Source organism: Dipodomys spectabilis, unplaced genomic scaffold (genome assembly GCF_019054845.1).
Source record: "Dipodomys spectabilis isolate Male_0828 unplaced genomic scaffold, ASM1905484v1 ptg000411l, whole genome shotgun sequence".
NCBI classification, from domain to species: Eukaryota; Metazoa; Chordata; class Mammalia; order Rodentia; family Heteromyidae; genus Dipodomys; species Dipodomys spectabilis.
This window is the reverse complement of record NW_024871088.1, coordinates 1,452,576-1,475,187: the sequence shown is the minus strand read 5'-3', so window position 1 is coordinate 1,475,187 and position 22,612 is coordinate 1,452,576. Positions and strand designations below refer to the sequence as shown.

At 38.5% G+C, this 22,612-nt stretch overlaps 1 protein-coding gene across 2 annotated transcripts in view; it reads left to right on the top strand.

Annotated features, from left to right (window-relative positions):
- Nucleotides 1-22,612, top strand: part of F8 (coagulation factor VIII) — an 83,909-nt gene that overhangs the window by 41,418 nt on the left and 19,879 nt on the right. The window contains exons 14-23 of one of the 2 annotated variants that reach the window (XM_042667468.1): nt 1,621-3,148; nt 3,188-4,606; nt 12,164-12,317; nt 15,534-15,746; nt 16,023-16,251; nt 16,441-16,623; nt 18,064-18,180; nt 18,714-18,785; nt 20,524-20,609; nt 22,191-22,346. In XM_042667468.1, the coding sequence (XP_042523402.1) occupies nt 1,621-3,148; nt 3,188-4,606; nt 12,164-12,317; nt 15,534-15,746; nt 16,023-16,251; nt 16,441-16,623; nt 18,064-18,180; nt 18,714-18,785; nt 20,524-20,609; nt 22,191-22,346 (4,157 nt within the window). Of the gene's footprint in view, nt 1-1,620; nt 4,607-12,163; nt 12,318-15,533; nt 15,747-16,022; nt 16,252-16,440; nt 16,624-18,063; nt 18,181-18,713; nt 18,786-20,523; nt 20,610-22,190; nt 22,347-22,612 lie in introns of both variants that reach the window. The other variant, XM_042667467.1, reaches the window with a different exon arrangement.

Below are 22,612 nucleotides of genomic sequence, written 5' to 3'. Positions count from 1 at the left end.
TTAGAAAATGTTTTTATTCTCCTTTTCCACTTTATAAATAATTTGATGGCATGCAGAATGCAACATTCAGGATTGACTATAGAAACGTTTTTCCTGGACATGCCACCATCTCATATGGCTCTGTAGAATAGAGGCTTCTCTTGGAAGGGACATATGAAATTAAGATCTTGTCTGCAAAGACTATGCAAGATGGCAAAAATTTTAAAGTATTATCTAGGTAACTTATCCTTTATGCACTTTATACACTACTTTACCACCCAGAATTGCCTATTTTAATGTATTACATTCCTTCACTCAGCTAATCCTGCCTATGGTAGAAATTTAATATTCATAGTATTACCATGGTATTTTATATTAGATATGCCCTAGACCCAATTGCTGTGCTATTGTGCTTACGTATCCTGAAAACTGCTATCAGTGGATACTAATATGTGTAAGTCAGTTTTCCTTCCCTATAATGATGAATGCATAGCTATTTCCCCTAGGAAAGCTATTTATGAAGAAAATAAGATACTAAAAACTCAGGATGGCATGGAACAGACTCTGGTTAGTGCCCTATGACAAACAGCACATGGTAGAATACATGTGGAGGAAGGATCACATCTCATACCAGAAAGTAGAAATAAATGGATGGAACAGGCTCAGGCTTTTGTAATAACCCTCTCTGTTAAGAACTACCTTGAGGTCATGAAAGAATTACCTTAATCCTTCCTAAGGGCATTCTCCCAAATGTCCTAAGGTTCCACCACCTCCTAATGCTACCCTAATTGGAATGAAGCTTTTAATCACATAGAATCTAGGGAGACAAATTATTTGCGAACCATAGCATGTATGTTATATGATTTCCGTGCATTATATGATGGGATATACTATTAAGTCTTACTGAAGATTAGAAAACTGGAGTTCAAAGAAGTTAAGTGACTTCCTCAATGTCATGAATGTGGTGAATGATAGATAGAGCTAGGATCTGAACCATGGAAATCTGACTTTATAACTTGTTATATCAGGTATATATACAAACCTTCCTAAATTAAATCCTTGTCATCATCAAAGAACTTGTGTGACTATTGAGCTCTTCACTGTTGTATATTTATCCCAATATCTATTCATTTTTAATTACAGCTCTTGCTTGTTATGGTCACAAACTGGCAATGCACAAGAATATCAAGGCAAGCTGGGCACTGGTGGCCCACGCCTGCAATCCTAGCTATTCAGGAGGCTGAGATCTGAGGATTGTGGTTCAAAGCCAGCCTGGGCAGGAAAGTCTGTGAGACTCTTATCTCCATTTAGCCACCAGAAAACTGGAAGTAGTGCTGTGGCTCAAGTGGTAGAGTGTTACCCTTGAGTTGAAGAGCTGAGGAACAGTGCCCAGGCCAAGAGTTCAAGCCCCATGAACGGCAAAAAAAAGGAAGAAGAAGAAGAATAGCAAGGCAAAATTAAAAAAAAAAACCCAAACCATAGTTGGATGGTTACATTTGTCAGAGCTTTAACACAAGACTTGAGCTATAATGGACTTTCCTATTAGTTTCACATTTATCTAGGTATAGAAAAGAACCTCTAAAATAGATCTTACTTAGAACCTGAGTTATGAGTAACCAGTCTTATTCTTTTCATCTCCAGGTGTGTGGGTTCTGGGGTGCCACAACTCAGACTTTCGGAACAGAGGCATGACCGCCTTACTGAAGGTTTCTAGTTGTTACAGGAATATTGGTGATTATTATGAGGATATTTATGAAGATATTTCAGCATATTTGCTGAGTGAAAACAATGCTCTCGAACCCAGAAGCTTCTCCCAGAATTCAAGGCAACCTAGCACTAGGAAAAAGAAATTAAAAGCTACTACAATGCCAGAAAACAACATAGAGAAGGTTGACCCACAATCTGGAGAAAGAATAGGGATGGTTAAAATACAAAATGTGTCCTCCAGTGATTTTTTGAGGCCCTTGGGACAGGGTCCTACTCCAACTGGATTATCCCTGTCAGATCTCCAAGAAACCATATATGAGACTATTCCTGATGATCATTTACCTGGTCCAACAGACAATAATGAAGGCCCATATGAAGTGGCAGACTTCATGCCAGAACTCCATCACAGTGGAGGCATAGTATTTACTCCCACGCCAAACATCCAATTAAGCTCAAATAAGAATGTGGAAACAGCTATGGAATCAGACTTAAAAAAACTTGATTTGAAAGTTTCTAGTTTACCAAAACACCTAGTAACTTCAACAATTCTATCAAGTAATTTAGCAGCAAGTCCTGAAAAGGCAGGTTCCTTAGGATCCCCAAATATATCAGTTCACATTAATAGTCAGTTAATCAGCACTGTATTTGGCAAAAAGCCATCTCCATTTATTGACACTGGTATACTTGTGAATTTGAGTGAAAAAAACAATGATTCCAAGTCACTAGAAGCAGCTTTAACAAATAGTCAAGAAAGTTCACTAGGGAAAAACGCATCATCAATTGTGATTGATAGGTTACACAAGGAAAAAAGGTCAACTGGACCCATGTTGTTAACCAAAGATAATGATTTATTCAAAGTTAATACCTCTTTAATAAAAACAAATAAAGCATCTACTCATTCAGTAACTGATAGAAAAGCTCACACTGATAGCCCAACATTAATTGAAAATATCACATCAGCCTGGCAAGATTCTATATTAAAAAGGAACACTAATTTTCAACAAGTGACAACTTCGGTTCCTGTTGAAATGCTTGTAGATAAAAATACTACGGTTCTGTCAGTAAATCATGTATCAAATAAAACTACTACATCAAAAAATATGGAAATAGATAATCAAATAAAAGAGGGCCCTGTGTTGCCAAATGCAGAAGATCTGGAATCAGCAAACTGGATAAAAAGTATGCATGGAAAGAACTCCCTGAATTCTGGACACATACCTACTCTAAAGCAGTTGCTATCCTTAGGATTAGAAAAGTCTATAACAGATCAGAGATTTCTGTCAGAGAAGAGGAAAGTGGTAGTAGAAGAAGATGAAATTACAAGAAACACGAGACCCAAAGAGATAATTTTTCCAAGCAATGACAGTGTATCACTAACGGCCTTGGTGAATATACAAAAAAAAGATACATATGACCAAGTAAAAACTTTACAGGAAGAGACAGAAAGGGATGATGCACTAACACAAGAGAATGTAGTTTTGTCTCAGGTGTATGCACTGACTGGCACTAAGAATGTCTTGAAGAACCTTTTCTTACTAAGCCCAAGGCAAAATTTAAGTTTAAATGTAAAGGCATATGCACCAATACTTCAAGATATGAGATCAAAAAGTGATTCAACAAATACAGCAGAGATTCACGTGACCCATTTCTCAAAAAGAAGTGAGGAAGAGGAAACAAATATAGAAGGCTTGAGAAATCAAACCACACAGATGGAAGAGAATTATCTAAGCACAAGAATGTCTCCTAATATAAGCCAGAAGAACATTATTGCTCAGTATGGTAAACAGGCTCTAAAAAAACACAGATTCCCTCTACAAGAAACAGAGCTTGAAAAGGGATACATTGTAGATGGCACTTCAACCCCAAACATGAAATATTCAACCCAGGGCCTCCTTACACAGATAGAGTACAACAAGAATGGAGAAAAGGCCATTACTCAGTCTCCATTACCAGGTATTTTCATGAGCAATGGCACCACTCAGACTAGTAACTCTGCATTACCCATTGGAAATATATCAGCATTTCCATTAATCATATCTGTGGATCTGATGAGGATACCATCCCAAGAGAACTCTTCTCATTTTCTAGCTTCAGACTATACATTCAGGACAAAAAGCTCTAGGGCTCAAGAAGGCAGCAATTTCTTACAAAGAGCTAATAAAAATAACCTTTCTTTAGCTATCCTACCACTGGAGAGCATTGAAGATCAAGGAAAGGTTGACTCCCTGGGGACAAGTGGCACAAACTCATACAAAAAAATGAAGAACATTGTTCTCTTGAAAAGAGTTTTGCCTGAAGCACCTGGCAAAGTTGAATTGATTCCTGAAGTCTCCATTCATCATACACCTACAGAAACTAGTCATGGATCTCCCAGCCAAGTGGACCTCATGGAAGAGACCCTTCTTCAGAAAACCAAAAACTCTGAAAAGACTCCCTATGAGCTGCTGGATTCTCTTGCTTTGGATAACCAATATGTTACCCAGATACCAAATGAAGAATGGAAATCCAAAGAGAACTCACCAAAAAACACATCCTTTCAGACAATGGACAATATTTTGTCCTTGAACCCTTGTGAAATGAATTACCCATTAGCAGCAAATGAGGTAAAAAGTTCACCCCAAAGAGAAGGCACTTGGAAAAAACAAGAAAGAGATGGAAGACTGTGCTCTCAAAACACAGTAGTCTTAAAACATCACCAAAAGGAAGTAACCCATGCTACCCTTGAATCAGAGCAAGAAGAAACTGACTATGATGAAACCATCTCAACAGAAATAAAGAGAGGTGATTTTGACATTTATGGTGAAGATGAGAATCAGGGCCCCCGAAGCTTTCAGAAGAGAACCCGACATTATTTTATTGCAGCAGTGGAACGGCTTTGGGACTATGGGCTGAGTAGATCCCCTCATGTTCTAAGAAACAGGTATGAGTCTGTTGGTTATTCCCTTTTCCTGCTCTTGTGATCTCTGACTTAGCAAGTACTGAAATGGTAGAAATACAGCCTCATTTGTTATATTATGAGCTGCATGAGGAATCTTCTTCTCATGAAAAAGCACTAAGGAAGGAAGGAGGAAGAAGTGAAATGTGTGACAAAGATGTTGATGTAGGTAGGGTTCATTTCCAAGATATGGGGGATCCAGAGGGCAAAATAGCCTATTTGATTTCTAGAGGAGAAACAAAAAGGTTGAGCAGGGAAGAGAAAGCACATTAATATTTGGAAGGTTAGCATAAGAAGAGTCAAGAAGTATTAGGAGCAGCTACTATATGGCAGATACATTTGTAGACATTGGAATGGAGCTTACATTCTCCTGGGGAGTTCAAGATTATAATAAATTAAAAAATAAGTAAAGGAATTTCAGTGGGAATATTCAGAAAATATCATAGAACAATATGGTACAGTAGCTGGTAAGTATTGCTTTCACTGTGGTGGGGAAAGAAATCCTCTTTTAGGAGTTGAATCCTAAGTGATAATAAAATGCCAACTGATAAAGCTATGGAAAAATGTTCTCCTGGGTGCTCGTGGCTCCCTTGTGTAATCCTAGCTACTCACGACGATGAGATCTGAGGATCCCAGTTCAAAGCAGCCCGGATTAACCACCAGAAAACCAGAAGTGTTGTTGTGGTTCAAAGTGGTAGAGAGCTAGCCTTGAGTGAAAGAGCTCAGGGACAGTGACCACGCCCTGAATTCAAGGCCTGTGACCAACCCTCCCCCTCCCCTCCCAAAAAAGAATGTTCTCAAAAAGAGGGAATAGAAAATGTAAAGAACCTGGAAATGGGGCAAGTGTAGCATATTTGAAGGACAAAAAGGAACAAATATGACTGGAGGGTGTGTGGTTGGGAAATGAAAAGGTGGAAGTGAGCAATAGTTTGAAATTATAGGTCCTTGAAGAAGGATAGAGCTCCCTTTAGATACTCATAACACTTTTCCACATTTTCTTCAACCCTTTATGTTGCCCATCAGCCACAGAATATTTCCCTAGTCCACTGAATTTTATGTTCTCCTTGATTTCTATCTTACATTTTCTGCTTTTCCTTGTCTCCATGTTTTTCACCATCCTCACTCTGATACTGTGCAATTAATATCCAACATATTTACTGAAATTGAGGCCCACATACTCTAGTATGTGAAATGAATTGCCCATTAGCAGCAAATGAGGTAAAAAGTTCACCCCAAAGAGAGGCACTTGGAAAAAGCAAGAAAGAGATGGAAGACTGTGCTCTCAGAACCCAGTAGTCTTAAAACACCACCAAAAGGAAATAACCCATGCTACCCTTGAATCAGCCGTTCCACTGCTGCAATAAAATAAAAAGCTGAAAGTATCGGGGGCCCTGATTCTCATCTTCACCTCTCTTTATTGATACTCTAGTATCAAATGGATCATCTATATGCCTAAAGAAAGCCAACCAAACCAGTCGCTGGTGGCTCACACCTGTAATCCTAGCTACTCAGGAGGCTGAGATCTGAGGATCAGTTCAAAGCCAGCCGGGGCAAGAAGGTCCGTGAAACTCTTATCTCCACTCAACCACCAGAAAATAGAAGTGACGCTGTGGCTCAAGTGGTAAAGTGCTCACCTTGAGCTGAAGAGCTGACAGTGCCCAAGCCCAGAGTTCAGGTCCCACAACTGACAAAAAAAAGAAAGAAAGCCCACCACACCAATTTTATACTTGATTTCATTCCTTCTTCTCTCATGAAAAACATTGATCCATTATTTCCACTTCTCTCCCATACATCATCAATTTTCCCTCTTTCAGATTCATTTCATAATCATCAATCATGTTATTATTAACATGAATTGTTAATAATTATTAACTGAATTGACTGTTCCATCCATTCAGTTATTCAAACTTCCAACCTTGAAGTTAATCCTGATCCCTTTCTTCCAATTTTCACCCCTAATCCATCAGAGGATCATTGTGGCTATAATTTTTTAAGCAAACAGAATTTGATTATGGACTGAATATTGGATAAGATGAAAATGTACTGAAATGGAAAGGTAATTATTGTGGGATAAAACCAGGCTATAAAATACTCTCTATAATGAAATATTATTAAAGTAATAAAATCAGAGGTCACTCCAGCAGGCTGACACCAGGTGGTAACTCATGATGATGACTCCAAATCCCTATCTTCCCAATGAACTTGCTATGCCTCCATCCCTCCCTGAGCTAACTTAGACAAATTATTGTATAACCTTACAAAAGAACAAAGAAGGATAGTCCTTGTTAAGCATGTGTAGCTCCATGTATGAATGAGCTTGCAGTCAATGTGAATGGAAACTTACAGAATGAAGCATTATCCTTGGAAATGAAAACTAATCTGAAGAAGGCAACCTCTTCCATCCCAATTCAACAGAGGACCTCCATATCAGGAGACTTAATAAGAAGAAATTCAGCTCCAGCAGGCACTTGGAGCAAAGCCATGGTGTGTTCTTTATTCCTGTAGAAGAGCAGCTGGTTGAATTGCAATGCAATGTTGGGCAAGCTCTGGAGAGGGACTGGATGCAGAGAGGGTCCAGAACCATGGATAGCCACTGAGGATATTGCAACACAGAAGAGTCCTGAGTGTCAACACAGTCAGGCCATCAAAACTGGGAAGTGGGTTTTTAAGAATGAACCATCAGGGCTGGGAATGTGGCTCAGAGGTAGAGTGCTGCCTAGCATGCATGAAGCCCTGAGTTTCATTCTTCAGTACCACATAAACAGAAAAAGCCAGAAGTGGCACCGTGGCTCAAGTGGTAGAGTGCTAGCCTTAAGCACAGAGAGGCTCAGGGACAGTGCCCAGGCCCTCAGTTCAAGCCCCAGAACTGGCAAAAAAAAAAAAAAAAAAAAAGAATGAACCATCAGTCTATCAGTCCATCAGTGTTTTCCTGAAGTACTAAGCTCCAAGTTGGAATCATCTTGCTTGTATTAAGGCCAAGGTTAGCAAAAAGAGGGAAATATACAGAATTGCCTTTTCTACAAGTTTGCTGCCAGAACACAGATTTCATGAAAACTACCCAATGCTAAATGTAAGCCAAAACCAGGAAAGGAAAAGATTCATATCAACATCTTTATCACCAGACATATGGATTCAGGCAAGTCCACTACTACTGTGGTGTGATCAACAGAATCACCATAAAAATTGAGTCTGCTGAGATGGCAAAGTGATCCTTCAAATACTAGTGGGTCTTGCATAAACAAAGCTGTTATCACCTTGGATACTTCCCTGTGGAGATTTGAGACCACAAACTATCATGTGACTATCATTGATGCTCCAGAACATAGAGATTTTATCCATGCCCAGAGACTTTACTGATTCCCCCAAACATGATTATGGGAACATCTCAGACTTGCTTGTGCTGTCCTGATTGTTACTGCTGGTGCTGGTGAATTCAAAGCTAATATTTCCATCATGTCATTCTGGCTTACCCACTAGGTGTTAAACAATTAATTGTCTGTATTAACAAGATGGATTCCACTGAACAATCATACAGCTAGAAGAGATATGAGGAAATTATTAAAGAAGTCAATCCTAAATTAGGAAAATAGGCTACAGTTCCAAATAGTTAACATACTTTTGTTCAAGAGATGGAAAACCATCTTTGAAAATGGATATGTGAGTGAAGCTGTACTGCTTTTAGTTCTGCTTTATATCCTTCCAATAATTTGGCCAACTAACAAATGCTTGTAGCAGCACTTTCAGGGGATCTACACAACTGGTGACACTGGTACCGTGAGACTGATTGATGTTCTCAGACTCAGCAAGGTAGTCATCTTTGCCCACTTCAATATCACATGCTGAAATGAAACATGAACCTCTGAGTGAAGCTCTTCCTGGAGACAATGTGGGCTTCAATGTCAAGAATGTCACAGTCAAGGGTTAGAGGTGTAGCTCAGAGGTAAAGTGCTTGCTTAGCCTGCAAAAAGCCCTGAGTTCCATCCCTAGAACTGAAAACAAACAAAAAAAGAAATGAATGTGTTTGCTGAAGGTGTTCATTGTGGCAATATGGGAGGAGACAGCAAAAATAGAAGCAGTGTTTTTCATTTCTAAGGTAATTATCCATAACCATTCAGGTTCCGTCAGCATTGCTATATCTGTGCTGCATTAGCACATAGATAATATTGCTTAAAAGTTTGCTGGGTAGCCAGGTGCTGGTGGCTCACGCCTACTAGCTACTCCGGAGGCTGAGATCTGAGGATCACAGTTCAAAGCCAGCCCGGGCAGGAGAGACCTTGAGACTCCTATCTCTAATAAACCACCAGAAAACTGGAAGTGGCACTGTAGCTCAAGTGGTAGAGCACTCGCCTTGAGCTGAAGAGCTGAGGGACAGCGCCCAAACCCAGAGTTCAAGCCCCATGACCGACCAAAAAAAAAAAAAGTTTGCTGGGCTGAAGAAGAACGTTATTCTTATTAGCAGCTGGAAAATGTCTCCTGTAATGGTTAGCCCTGTCAACTTCATTGCATTGAGAGTTACCTAGGAGATTTGTGAAGCACACTTCTAGGTGTGTTTGTAAGATCATTTCAGAGATGATCAGATCATAAGGGCTCTGGTTTAACAAAAGGCTTAGTCCATTGACAGATTAATAATTATATAGACTATTGGAGGTAATGAAACTGTGGAAATTGGGGCCTGTTTGGAGAAAATGGGTCATTAGGGGCATGTCTTTCAGTGCTTTATCTTGCTGTTGCCCTGGTTCCTTCCTATTACTTCCTCTCTGCTTCTCAGCATCCATGAAGTAAGCATCTTTGATCCACTCCACCCTTTCTGCCATGATGCTCTGCTTCTCCACAAGTTCACAGAATGCATTAGACAATAGAATGAAACCTTTGAAACCATGAGCCAAAATAATCTTTCCTCCATTTAAATTGTTCTCTTAGCCAGGCATGGTGGCTCATGCAGGAGACTCATTAGTTTGAAACCACCCTGGTCTCAAATCAATCAATCAATCATTAGTTTCTCCTATTTATCATAGCAGTGAAAAACCTAACAGAGTTCTATTGTGACTTTTATAATTATGGTTTCTGTCAAATTTTTCCTTGAGATCTGTCCCTTGAGAGTGACCAATAACCAAAGTATACTTTCTAGGAGACCACAAACTGAGGAAGAAGTTAGGTTTGTGTGATTTGGTCAGGGGAGAAATAATGAGCAAGTGAAACTAATATGCAGAATAGAACAAAATAATAATAAGCACCAAAAATAAATATATCAAAATCTTTGCATTGAATTTTCTGTGAATATCTATGGGAAATTAGAACCTTTAAAAATACCTAAATAGTATATACATATGTGGAAAATGTCACAATAAACTTCCTTGTATAAGTAATATATGCTAATTACATGTACAAACATGTGTGTGTGTGTGTGTGTGTGTGTGTAGCCAGATTGACATTTGTATAACCAGATGTGATGTGGTGGTACATGTCTATAATCCTAGCTAATTAGGAGGCAGAAACAGAAAGAGCATGATTTAAGGCCAGAAGAGTCCAAAGTTAGAACCTATTTCAGAAACAAGCTGAGCATTGTGGCACATACTTGCAGTCCCAGCTACTCAGGAGGCAGAAGAAATAGGATTATAGTATAAGGCTAGCTAGGCAAAGCTACTGCAAGATCCTTTTAAAATATCTTTAAAAATTATAATAAAAAAGGACTAGGTACATTACTCAAGTAGTGGAGCACTTATGTAGCAAGGACAAGACCTTGAGTTCAATCCCAAGTACCAGAGAAATAATGCAAAGATATAATATCTACATAGATTGAAAAACATACTTAAAAAGAAAATTACTTCCAAAGTGATTTAATTCAATATAGCCTGAATGAAAATCCCAACAAGTCTTTTCCTCTATAGATCTCAGCAAGCTTTCTCTAAAAATTAATACAAAAATTCAAAGAGCCAAGAAGAACAAGATGGGAGGAACTGCTTTATTGCATAATTGGACTTATTTTAATTATAGTAATTACAAGTATGACAATTGGCACCAGGTGCTGGTGACTTGTCCAGTAATCCTAACTACTCAGAAGGCTGAGACCTGAGGATCATAATTGGACGACAGCTGGGGCAGGAAAGTCTTTGAGACTCTTATCGCCACTAAACTACCCAGAAAGCCAGAAGTAGCACTGTGGCTCAAGTGGCAGAGTGCTAGACTTGAGCAAAAGCAGCTCAGCAACAGTGCCTAGGCCCTGAGTTCAAGCCCCAGGACTACCCTAGACACAAAAAGTTATGACAATTGGTCTGAGAATCAACATATATGTAAATAAAACAATAGAAAAACAGAAAATAGACACATATGTACACATGCACTTTATTTGTAGCAAAAGTATCACTGAATAGCAGTTTTCAGTAAAAAAATTTTTGAAATTTTTGGTATCTATGAAAAAAACCACTGATATGGATAACTAGTTCACAACTCTCTCTACCTCCCTCTCTCTCTCTCTCTCTCCATTGAAGACAGATAAAATCATAAATACTTTAGCAACAAAGAAATAAGAGAATGCCTTAATCTTAGGGTATAGAAAGAGAACTGACATTGAGATACAAAACAAAATTACCTTGAGAGATTTTTTTACTATGCCAAAATTATCAACTTATGCATATTGAATGATAACATAAAAAGAATAAGATCAGCTACAGAATAGGAGAAGATAGTACTGTACTGATTAGGAAAATACAAAATAAATCTACAATGAGGCAAATACTAATGTTCCCACCAGGATTACTAAAAATGAAAGTATGGTCAATGCAGTGTATTTGTGAGAGTTTGGGGTAAATGGATGTCTCTTGTATTGGTCATCAAAAGACTTAACAGAAGGTTCATATCAGGTGTAAGCATCCAAATTTACAAAGAACGCTCTTGTATGTAATTGGGATATGTTGACACAACAGTACACTATGCCACAGCAGGAATAAACTATAGATACACACAGCAATGTAGATTAATAATAATGCTTAGCAAAAGAAAAAAGGTATAAACATTATTTTCCATTTAGATACTTCAAAAGCTGAACTATATTCTTTAAGGGCATACAAACATGAGGTAAAAATATGAAAAAGGCAAAAACAGACAAAACAGAAAAAAATCTGCTTTCATAGATCTGATGTATTAGGAAAGGCTTGAAAAAGTAAAGGAGGACAGAGTAGATGACCATGCAAAATGTTTTTTAGATGTCTTGTAAAGTGAAAACATGAAAAATTTGCAAACTCTTGACCTCTGTGTATTTGTTAATTTGACTCATACACATATTCCATATGTCTAAAACCATGTATCCAACCTACTTCCCCTTTAGGGCTCCCCTTCTCAGAATTACATAGCTATGTTTTTTCATTTGGCCAAACCAGAAACCTGAAAGCTGTCTTCAATGCCCCTTTCTCTCCTCCTTGACCCACTTCTCTGGACAATCTATCACCAATTCTACTAAGTGTCAGAAACAATGAGAGCAATGAGATCAAGTAATTCATCCTATCTGTCCATCATAATACTACTTTTTCTATACTTTTTCTCCAGGGATCAGAGTGGCAGTGCTCCTCAGTTCAAGAAGGTAGTTTTCCAGGAATTCACTGATGGCTCCTTCAGTCAACCTTTATACCGTGGAGAACTAAATGAACACCTAGGCATCTTGGGACCATATATAAGAGCAGAAGTTGAAGACAACATTGTGGTGAGTTAAAAACAATGGAATTATGAAAATAAACTAATTCCATATATGTAGTTTGTTTCTGATTATAAAGATAAAGTATTCTCATATTTTAAAAATTTGAAGTTAGGGGCTGGGAAGGTGGCTCAGTGGTAGAGCGCTTGCCTTGCATGCTCGAGGCCCTGGGTTCGATTCCTCAGCACCACATAAGCAAAAAGAAAAAAGCCGGAAGTGGCGCTGTGGCTCAAGTGGTAGAGTGCTAGCCTTGAGCTGTAGAGCTGAGGGACAGCGCCCAGGCCCAGAGTTCAGGCCCCACAACCGAACCCAAAAAAAAAAATTGAAGTAAGCTGGGTACTAGTGGCTTATGCCTGTAATCCTAGCTACTCAGGAGGCTGAGATTTGAGGATCATAGTTCAAAGCCAGCCCAGGCAGAAAAGTCCCCATGAGATTCTTATCTCCAATTAACCACTTAAAAAACCAGCAGTGACACTGTGGCTCAAATGGCAGAGCACTAGCCTTGAGCACAAAAGGGCTCAGGGACAGCACCCAGGCCCCTGAATTCAAGCCCTACAACCAAACAAAAACAACAACAAAAAAAAATTCAAGCCTCACAAATGAACAAAAAAAAAAATAAACAAAATAAAGAAGTTGAAAAGGAATCCCAATTATCTTTGTTGTATAAATATATTCTTTTTATTTCTTTTGGCAGTAGCAGGGTTTGAACTTAGGGCCTTGTGTTCACTCAGCTTGCTTGCTCATCTGGTGCTCCACCACTTAAGCTATACCTCCAGCTCTGCATTTTGTTAGTTATTTTTGGAGATGGAGTCTTATGGACTTTTCTGCTTAGGTTGGCTCTGAACCACAATCCTTTAGCTGTCAGCCATCTGAATAGCTAGGATTACAGGAATGAGTCACTAGTGTGTGTACTGTTTCTCCTATACATTTTTCTATTCTTTATGTAGTCACAATTATGCCACATTGAATTTTACTTATTTTTTGACTAAATATTTTACAATAAACATTTTTTGCTGGTCCTGGGGCTTGAACTCAGGGCCCAGGCACTATCCCTGAGTGTCTTTGTACTCAAGGCTAGCACTCTACCACTTCAGCCACAGTGCCACTTCTGGTTTTCTGAGTAGTTTGTTGGAGGTAAGAGTCTCATGGACTTTCCTGCCTGGGATGGCTTCATACTGCAATCCTCAGATCTTGCCGTCAGAGTAACTAGGATTACAAGCATGAGCCACTGGTGCCCAGCCTCAGTAGACATTTTTATGTCATCACAGAACACTTTCTAGTAATTAGTGTATAATAGTCTATTATAGGGCTCAGCATGATATGGAACATGCCTGCAATTCCAGCTACACAGACAGCAAAGACTGGAAGTATATGGTTTGAAATCAGCCTGCACAAAATTAGTAAGACTCTGTCTCAAAAAAACAAGCCAAGGTGTGATGATTCACACTTGCAATCCCAATAGGAAGCAGAAGTAGGAAGATCACAGTTCAAGACTAGGTCCTATCTGAAAAATAAACTAAAGTAAAATGGGCTAGAGATGGGGCTCAAGGGTTACCTTGTAAGCATAAATCCCTGCTCTGCTAAAAAGAGAAAAGCTCTACAATCGTATTTCTGCTATGATAAAATTCCAGAAGTGAAATGTATATGAAGGCTTTAAGATTTCCTCTTATTGACTATTTGTTTATGTCATTTGCAAATTTGTCTTTTTGGAGGGAGTACTTCTATTAAAATTACCTTAATATTAGATGCTAACCATTGATAATTTTAGTAAATAGTTTTTCCAAGTTTATTTAATAAAAAAAGTCTTAATTTCTCATGTGATGTTTTGAAAACAAAACAGGTTTGAATGTTTAGGTCATAGTCCATAAAACTTTCCTCCTTGACATTTTCATTGGTTTAATTCTTTTATTCATTTTTCAAGTTATGAGTACAATGCACCTTGATCAGTGTTACCCCACTCAAGCATTCTCCCCCATCTTTCCCTATATCACCCTCAAGTTCTGTAGTTCAATTTTTATGTAATATACATTGACTATAATGATTGCATTTGCTCATCGTTCATCCCTCCATTCATGTGTCCCCCTTTTTATTGTCTCCCCCCTGAACATGTTAAAGCTTCCTGGTATTCATGTTGTTAAATGGTTTACTAGTTTTATGTTTTATAAAAATTGCTTTCTGTGGAGAGATTTTAAAAATCATCTATAATTTCTGTTGCAACTTATTTGTACATTTAGCTATTTAATCTATCAATAATTCCTGTAGACTACAAGTTATTTTAGTCATTTTGTAAGACAAGTGTCAATGGTCCTTTATTCTAAAAATAGCCATTCAGCTGGGCACTGTGGCTCATACCTGTAATCCTAGCTACTCAGGAGGCTGAGATCTGAAGATTATGGTTCAAAGCCAGCTCAGGCAGAAAAGTCTGTGAGACTCTTATCTCCAATTAAGCACTCATAAAAATGCCAAAATTGGAGCTGTAGCTCAAGGGGTAATGCTGTATCCTTCAGTAAAACTAAGCTCAGGGACAGCACCTAGGCCCTGAGTTCAAGCCTTGAGTCAAGCCCCAGGACTAACACAAAAATATTTAAAAAAATAAAAGTCATTCATTTGATTGGCTATAACAAGAATATAGAAAGATCTAATACCATAGGATTATGGCTTCATTTTTTCTGACTTGAATTTTATCTTACTTTCCATATGATACTGGGGTTTAAACTCAGTGTTTTACATTTGCAAGGCAGGTGCTCTGCCACCAGAGCTATACCTCCAGTCTTAAGTTCTTGTCTTAACTTTAGAATTTAAAATCTCAAGACAAGCATTGATGGCTCACATCTGTAATCCTAGGTACTCAGGGGGCTGAGATCTGAGGAGCACCGTTTGAAGCCAGCCTGGGCAGGAAAGCCTATGAGAATCTTCTCTCCAATTAGCCAGCAAAAAGCCCAAAGTTGAGGTGTGACTCAAGTGGTAGAGCACCAGCTTTGGGTGAAAAAACTAAGGAATATGCCCAGGCCCTGAATTTAAGCCCCAGTAGCCTCCTTCCATCCCCAACAATCATTTCAGATTTTCCTTCATAGATCTGTAGGTTTTTGTTCTAACAATATCTTTCGGTTTCCTCTAGGATATTTGTAACTTCATAAAAACCAGAAGATTCCTATTTGAGATGTATAACCTAAGCTAAAGATTAAATGACCTAAGAGATGATTCTTGCATTTTTTTCCTCTACAGGTAACTTTCAAAAATCAAGCCTCTCGTCCCTACTCTTTCTATTCTAGTCTCATTTTTTATAAGGAAGATAACAGACAAGGAGCAGAACCCAGAAAAAACTTTGTCAAACCAAATGAAACAAAAACTTACTTTTGGGAAGTCCAACATCACATGGCACCCACGAAAGATGAGTTTGACTGCAAAGCCTGGGCTTACTTCTCTGATGTTGATCTGGTAAGGAGGTCTTCATTGTACTAGCCATATTCTCATTTAAAGAAAATGGACATTAGACTGAGGGTTAATGATGTTGGCATTTATCCTAAACACAATGAGAAGCTTTAAATAGGAGAGGTGATATCATATTTGTCTTAGAAATAGCCTGGAATCTACTGAGGATGGATTTATATTGGGAAGACTGGGAAGCAGGATAGTATAGCACAAATGTTGAGCAATCTATTTGGTTTGTGGATGAGAAAACTTTTCCTAAGAGTTTGTGTCTTTCCTCCCTAGGAGAAGGACATGCACTCAGGCTTGATTGGACCCCTTCTGATCTGTCGCACTAACACACTGAGTCCTGCTCATGGGAGACAAGTAACAGTACAGGAATTTGCTCTGTTTTTCACTATCTTTGATGAGACTAAGAGTTGGTACTTCACTGAAAATATGGAAAGGAACTGTAGGACATCCTGTAATATCCAAAAGGAAGACTCCTCTTTAAAAGAAAATTATCGCTTCCATGGTAACATATCCCACACACAAATATTACTGTTAAATACAGTGATACAGTATATACTTTTTAAAAATGAGCTTGAACATTGTATGATTCCATATACATAATACATATAATTGGCCATCAGTGGTTCTCATGGAATGGAGGGAAGCAACATCATAATAGATTTTAACAGCTTTGTCTATTTTTTTTTTCCAGCAATCAATGGCTATGTGATGGATACACTCCCTGGCTTAGTAATGGCTCAGGATCAAAGGATTAGATGGTATCTACTGAGTATGGGCAGCAATGAAAACATCCATTCTATTCATTTCAGTGGACATGTGTTTACTGTACGGAAAACAGAGGAGTACAGAATGGCTGTGTACAACCTCTATCCAGGTGTGAACTAGTTTGTGCTCTTTATTCTACATACTGCACTTGTTGAGCACTTACATAAAATGGTGTAGGCATTAATAATATAATCAGAGAACAAAGCAGACAAGCTCCCTGCCCTCAAGTAACATTAGCCTACTTACAGAGAGAAATAAATATCAACCAAACAAGTTTATTTCAGGTACATAAAATTCCTACAAAATAAACACAATACATGAATGGTTAACTTCATAGCACTTTGCTAGGAGTCCTTTTTCATTTTTTTTTAATCTCAGAACCAACATGCTACCAGCTATTACCCAGAGTTATCTGTTTATACATGTAACTAGGTTTGGTGGTGCAGACTTATAATCTCAGCACACAGGAGGATGAAGAAAAATGATCATGAATTTGAAGACAACTCAGACCACACGATGAGACTTTGTCTCAAAACAGTAACACAAACATTTGAATTTCATTTAACTTCAATCTTCCCTCCCCCAACTTGAGCCTGCATCAGACTGGAAGTCTGCATTGAGAAAAGGATATATAGTTGAGTCCTTTGTTCTCTCCCTTGGCAAATTGTGCTTCCCAACTCCAACCTCTTGTTAAGGGCTCTTTTGAACTCCAGCATGGATAGGTTAACATAAGAGAATGAGATAGTTCTTACCTACTCACAACTGGCAGCATTGTTGTAAGCTAGCTTCATTGTGTCTGCATTAGACTAGCAATTAAGTCTGACTTTCTTATTAGGACCATTCAGGAGCTTCCCAAAGACTCCTTTTGGGGATTCTCATGAAGTACCATTGGCTTGGTTGTTCCACCTTTAGTCTAGGTGTGCCCTGTCACTCATTCCTAAGTTGCTCCTGCTTCTTTCTTTTGGGATTACTTTGTCTGGTGATCTGGATCCAAGAAGACCTCACTCTGACTTCTCTATCACTTGGAGCTCATATTTGGAAAACAGGAAAGACACTTTTGCTCCAAAATGCTTTGAGTGTATCCTGATCCTAATGCAGAAGCATTCTCCTGTATCCAACCTCACTTTGTCTCATATTCTGGAAGAGGGATGGTCAGAATTCAGTCTCCAATGCCTCTGACATTAGTAATCACATAGCAACAATTTGGGTTTGAGAGTAAAGTTAAATTTTTTTTTTTGGGGGGGGGGTCTGGTCATGGGGCCTGAACTCTGGGCCTGGGCGCTGTCCCTCAGCTCTTCAACTCCAGGCTAGCACTCTACCACTTGAGCCACAGTGCCACTTCCGGCTTTTTTCTTTTTGCTTATGTGGTGCTGAGGAATCGAACCCAGGGCCTCATGCATGCAAGGCAAGCGCTCTACCACTGAGCCACCTTCCCAGCCCCTAATGTTAAATTTTGTAATTCTACTTTGGTATTCTGCTTAAGCCAATGTATTCCATGCACATTTCTTAGTACAAAGAAATAATTTGTGTTCCTTTTGGTTTTGAAAAGGTGTTTTTGAGACAGTGGAAATGCTACCATCCAAAGCTGGGATTTGGCGGGCTGAATGCCTTATTGGCGAGCACCTAAATGCTGGGATGAGCACTCTCTTTCTGGTGTACAGCAAGCGTGAGTAATATTATGGGCAGAGTCTCGCTGCCACCTTAGCTTACTGCAGTACAGCTTTCCTTTTCCTTGGGAATGATTGCCATTGTCAATAAATAAAAATATGCTCATATCATCATTAAATTTAAAATATTTAGCCACAGTAGTCCTTGGAAGACATATATGCTGGCAGCTAAGTAAAATTTAAACCTCTATTAGTTCACAAATGGGTGAAAACTTCATTTTTCACAATAGAAGATTTTGTAACTTAACTTTCTTTCAATGACCAAAGATAATCCACAACTATCATTTGGAAGAGTTTGAGAATTAATCTTAAACAAGTAAGAGAACCACCACTGGTTTATTTCTCTATAGACTATAGTTTCCTCCATCGTAATTTATGAAGAGTTGTAGCACTTATCTGTTGGAATGAGTTAAATGACATGACAAATAAACTACTTGGCTCAAAACATTTTTGATGTTTTCCCATTTTTATTGACTTGAGAAATTGAATTCTGTATACTTGTAGCTACTATGTTCCCCCTGTTTGATTTCAGAGTGTCAGATTCCCCTGGGAATGGCTTCTGGACACATTAAAGATTTTCAAATTACAGCTTCAGGACAATATGGTAAATACTGTTAATTTTGCTCCAAGATATTTGTGCTGATTTTATCTTTCATTATTTTTGTTGGAAAGCTTCAAATAAGCGTGTAATTCCCATGCTTTTCTTTTTCTTTTCTTTTCTTTCATTCCTTTCCTCCTTCTTTCCTTCCTTTCTCTTTTTTGTTCCAGTACTGGGACTTGACATCAAGGCCTCTATCTCCCTTGGCTTTTTCCACTCAAGATTGACTCTCTACCACTTGAGCCAAACCTCTTATTCTGGCTTTTGGCTAGTTAAAGAGAGATAAGTGCTTCTCATATTTGTCTGACTGGGCTGGATCTAAATTATTTTTAGATCTCAGCCTTTTGAATAGGTAGGATTATAGGGTTGGCCACTGGCATACAACTCCATGCTTTTCTTAACTCTACTCCATAGATACTAGCTCTTAAATATATCTCTTTCTATTTCCCATTGCCACCATCTTAATTCAGGCCACATCCACCTGACTTGAGCAAGAGCACTGCTCCCTGAAATATCTTCCCGAGTCTATTCTCTTGACTGTAGCAGATAGCTACACTTTCTTGTGAGCAGTTATGCTTGGACAGAACCTATTGAGTTTAACACAAAATTTTAGAATATGAGTTGGCAAATTACTGCCCGAAGTCCAAATCCAGCCTACTGCCCATTTTGTATGGTATTTGAGCTAAGAACATTTCCCATTTTTATTAGCATATATAAATTATACAAAAATAATGGACTGCATTGTGACATTTTTCTACATGCATATAATGTAGTTAAGTCATTTCATCCCCACTACTCTTATTTCCCCCAACCCCTTCTTTTTTCAGATAGTTAATTTTCCCATTTTTAAATGGTTGAGGAAAACTTTTTCGTATAAAATTATAAAATTCAAATTCCAGAATGCATAAACTCAAACTAGAACATAGCTACATGAATTTATCTATATATAATTTTTTAGTTTCAATAGAGATCATATAACCTGCCACTTTTAAATTGCTATTATTATTAATAATATTATTATGGTAGGACATGGGACTTGAACTCAGGGCTAAGTTTTTTCACTCAAGGCTAGCTCTCTACCACCTCGAGCCACAGTATCATTTCCGGTTTTCTGGTGGTTAATTGGAAATAAGTCTCACAGACTTTCCTACCAGAACTGGTTTTGATGCACAAATCTCAGATCTCGGCCTCCTGAGTAGCTCGGATTACAGGCATGAGCCACTACCACCCGGCTTCTTAAATTATTTTCTATCTAGATCTTGAGAGAAAAAGTTTGCCAACCCCTATTTTAAAAGGAAAAAAATCTCCTTAGAAAACAAGCGTGAGAATTACTTATTAAAGTTGTAGTTAGTGTCTGTGCCTGGATAGAAAGGTGATGCTTTTTTTTTTTAAATGTTTTATTCTTAGTTTTCATTTTCTGATTTTTCTGCAATAATACACACTGGATAATAGATTATATAATTTGGTATTTGCTGATAACAACTTCTAGTATCAGCTAATTATAGGTACTAACACTCAACAAAATTATTCAATTTCAGAAAACGGCATGTGCAATAGCAGCAAGAAACCCATTAGATAGTTATCAATACTGCCAGGATACAAAGCTTGTATTCCTTTATCTTATAGGTTTAACTTATCAAAAGAGTGATTTTGTTCCCAAGTGTTTAGGATCAATCAAGTTGAACATAATCTCTCTTTCCTTTCTTATATAATCTCTCCTTCCTTTCTCCTTTCTTGGCAAAAGGACAGTGGACCCCAAACCTGGCCAGACTTCATTATTCTGGATCAATCAATGCCTGGAGCACCAAGGAACCCTTTTCCTGGATCAAGGTTAGAAAATGACATCAATGGCAGGAATAATCATTCAATCACATCACCTACTTACCTTGGAAGCTCAACCATTATGCATGTCCTTTGAGCCTACCATTAAAGCTTAGTGAACAGATGAGGAAACTAAAGGATAGAATGGGTTATGACTTGTGCAAAAAAAAAAAAAAACCTCAAACAAAAGACTTCAGAACAGAGACTGGGAAGGTGGCTCAGTGGTAGAGCGCTTGCCTTGCATGCATGAGGCCCTGGGTTCGATTCCTCAGCACCACATAAGCAGAAAAAGCCAGAAGTGGTGCTATGGCTCAAGTGCTAGAGTGTTAGCTTTGAGATGAAGAGCTGAGGGACAGCATTCAGGCCCCACGACCGACATAAAAAAACAATAACAACAGAAACCCCTCTTACTTCCATAGGGCTGGGATGTAGCTCAGTGGCAAAGCGCTTGCCTAGCAAGTGCAATGTCCTGGGTTCGATCCCCAGTACCAAAAAAGAAAAGACAAAAAAAAATACAGTTAAAAAGACTTCAGAATAAAGTATGCCAGTGTATCCTATTTTTATCTCCTGAGATTATAACATGTATATGCTTTCTATAATATTTAACTCATCACCTCTCAAGACCATGTATTCTCCTGTTGAATGCCTCCAAATGAGTCCTCCAGTATTCTTCATTTTAACACTAAACAAGTGGCTAAATCCCCCATTTAACAAGCAATTTTATACCACTAAATTTTCTTACTACCACTGTAGTAAGAAATACCTACTCAAATTTAGTGTAATAACTAAGATGGAAGCAATACATGCAATATTGTTTATGCTAACTAAATTTCTTTTTCTTTTTTTGTCAGTTGTGGGGCTTGAACTCTGGGCCTGGGCGCTGTTCCTCAGCTCTTCGGCTCAAGGCTAGCACTCTACTACTTGAGCCACAGCACAACTTCCAGTTTTCTGGTGGTTTACTGGATATGAGAGTCTCATGGACTTTCCTGACTGGGCTGGTTTTGAACCATGATCCTCAGAGCTCAGCCTCCTGAGTAGCTAGGATTACAGGTGTGGGCCACCAGCATCCGGCCTAAATTTCTTTTTTAAAAGACTCAATATTTCACATTTTCTCACTTTTCAATTTCCTCTAGAGTAGCACTGTCCAAGGCAAATTTAAGGTGAGCTACAAATGCAAATCTCATGTCTGCCCTTATTAAAAAAGAAATGTGTAGTCTGTCGTCAACAGGCCCAGTGGAGATATGCAACTGCATATACCTCAAAATGCATTACTGAAGAAGGTGTAGCAGCTTATCACTGGTAGTGATTTGGGGATGCACTGTACAACAGATGTGAAGGTAGAAGAAATAACAATGATTTGTAGGTGGGCTAGTTTGCTAGGAAGCAAGGAACTTGATAACCACTTTCTGTACTCATTCCCACCATTTATCCACAACTTCACAACTATGCCATGTATGTACCTGATTCACTTGCATGTCCAGCATCATGATGTGCAAACCTGTAGCAATGCAGATTTTTCCTAAGCTGATAATTAATTTCTGGAGTACACACACTTAAAACCAGGTTAGAATAAATTGTTTTCATTGGTAGGTGGATCTGTTGGCACCAATGATTATTCATGGCATCAAGACCCAGGGCGCCCGTCAGAAGTTCTCCAGCCTCTACATCTCTCAATTTATTATCATGTATAGTCTTGATGGGAAGAAGTGGTGGACTTACCGAGGGAATTCCACTGGGACTTTAATGGTATGTAATTAGTTCTTTTAAGAGAATGCATAATTGGGTTTCATACTTTTAGACACACTAGATATGTTACAAACACTCTTAATGTCTGCAAATTTATCTCCAAAAATGAATGTTGTACCTATGGGCACTGGGACTGGTTACAGACATGGACAAAAGGAAGTGGGAGTGTCAGGGCTCTCTTCAGTAAGACAAATGTATAGTCTACTATACTTGTTTCCTTAAGGACAATCAGATTGAAAGGTTCGGCAGTCAGCAACTGAAAGACT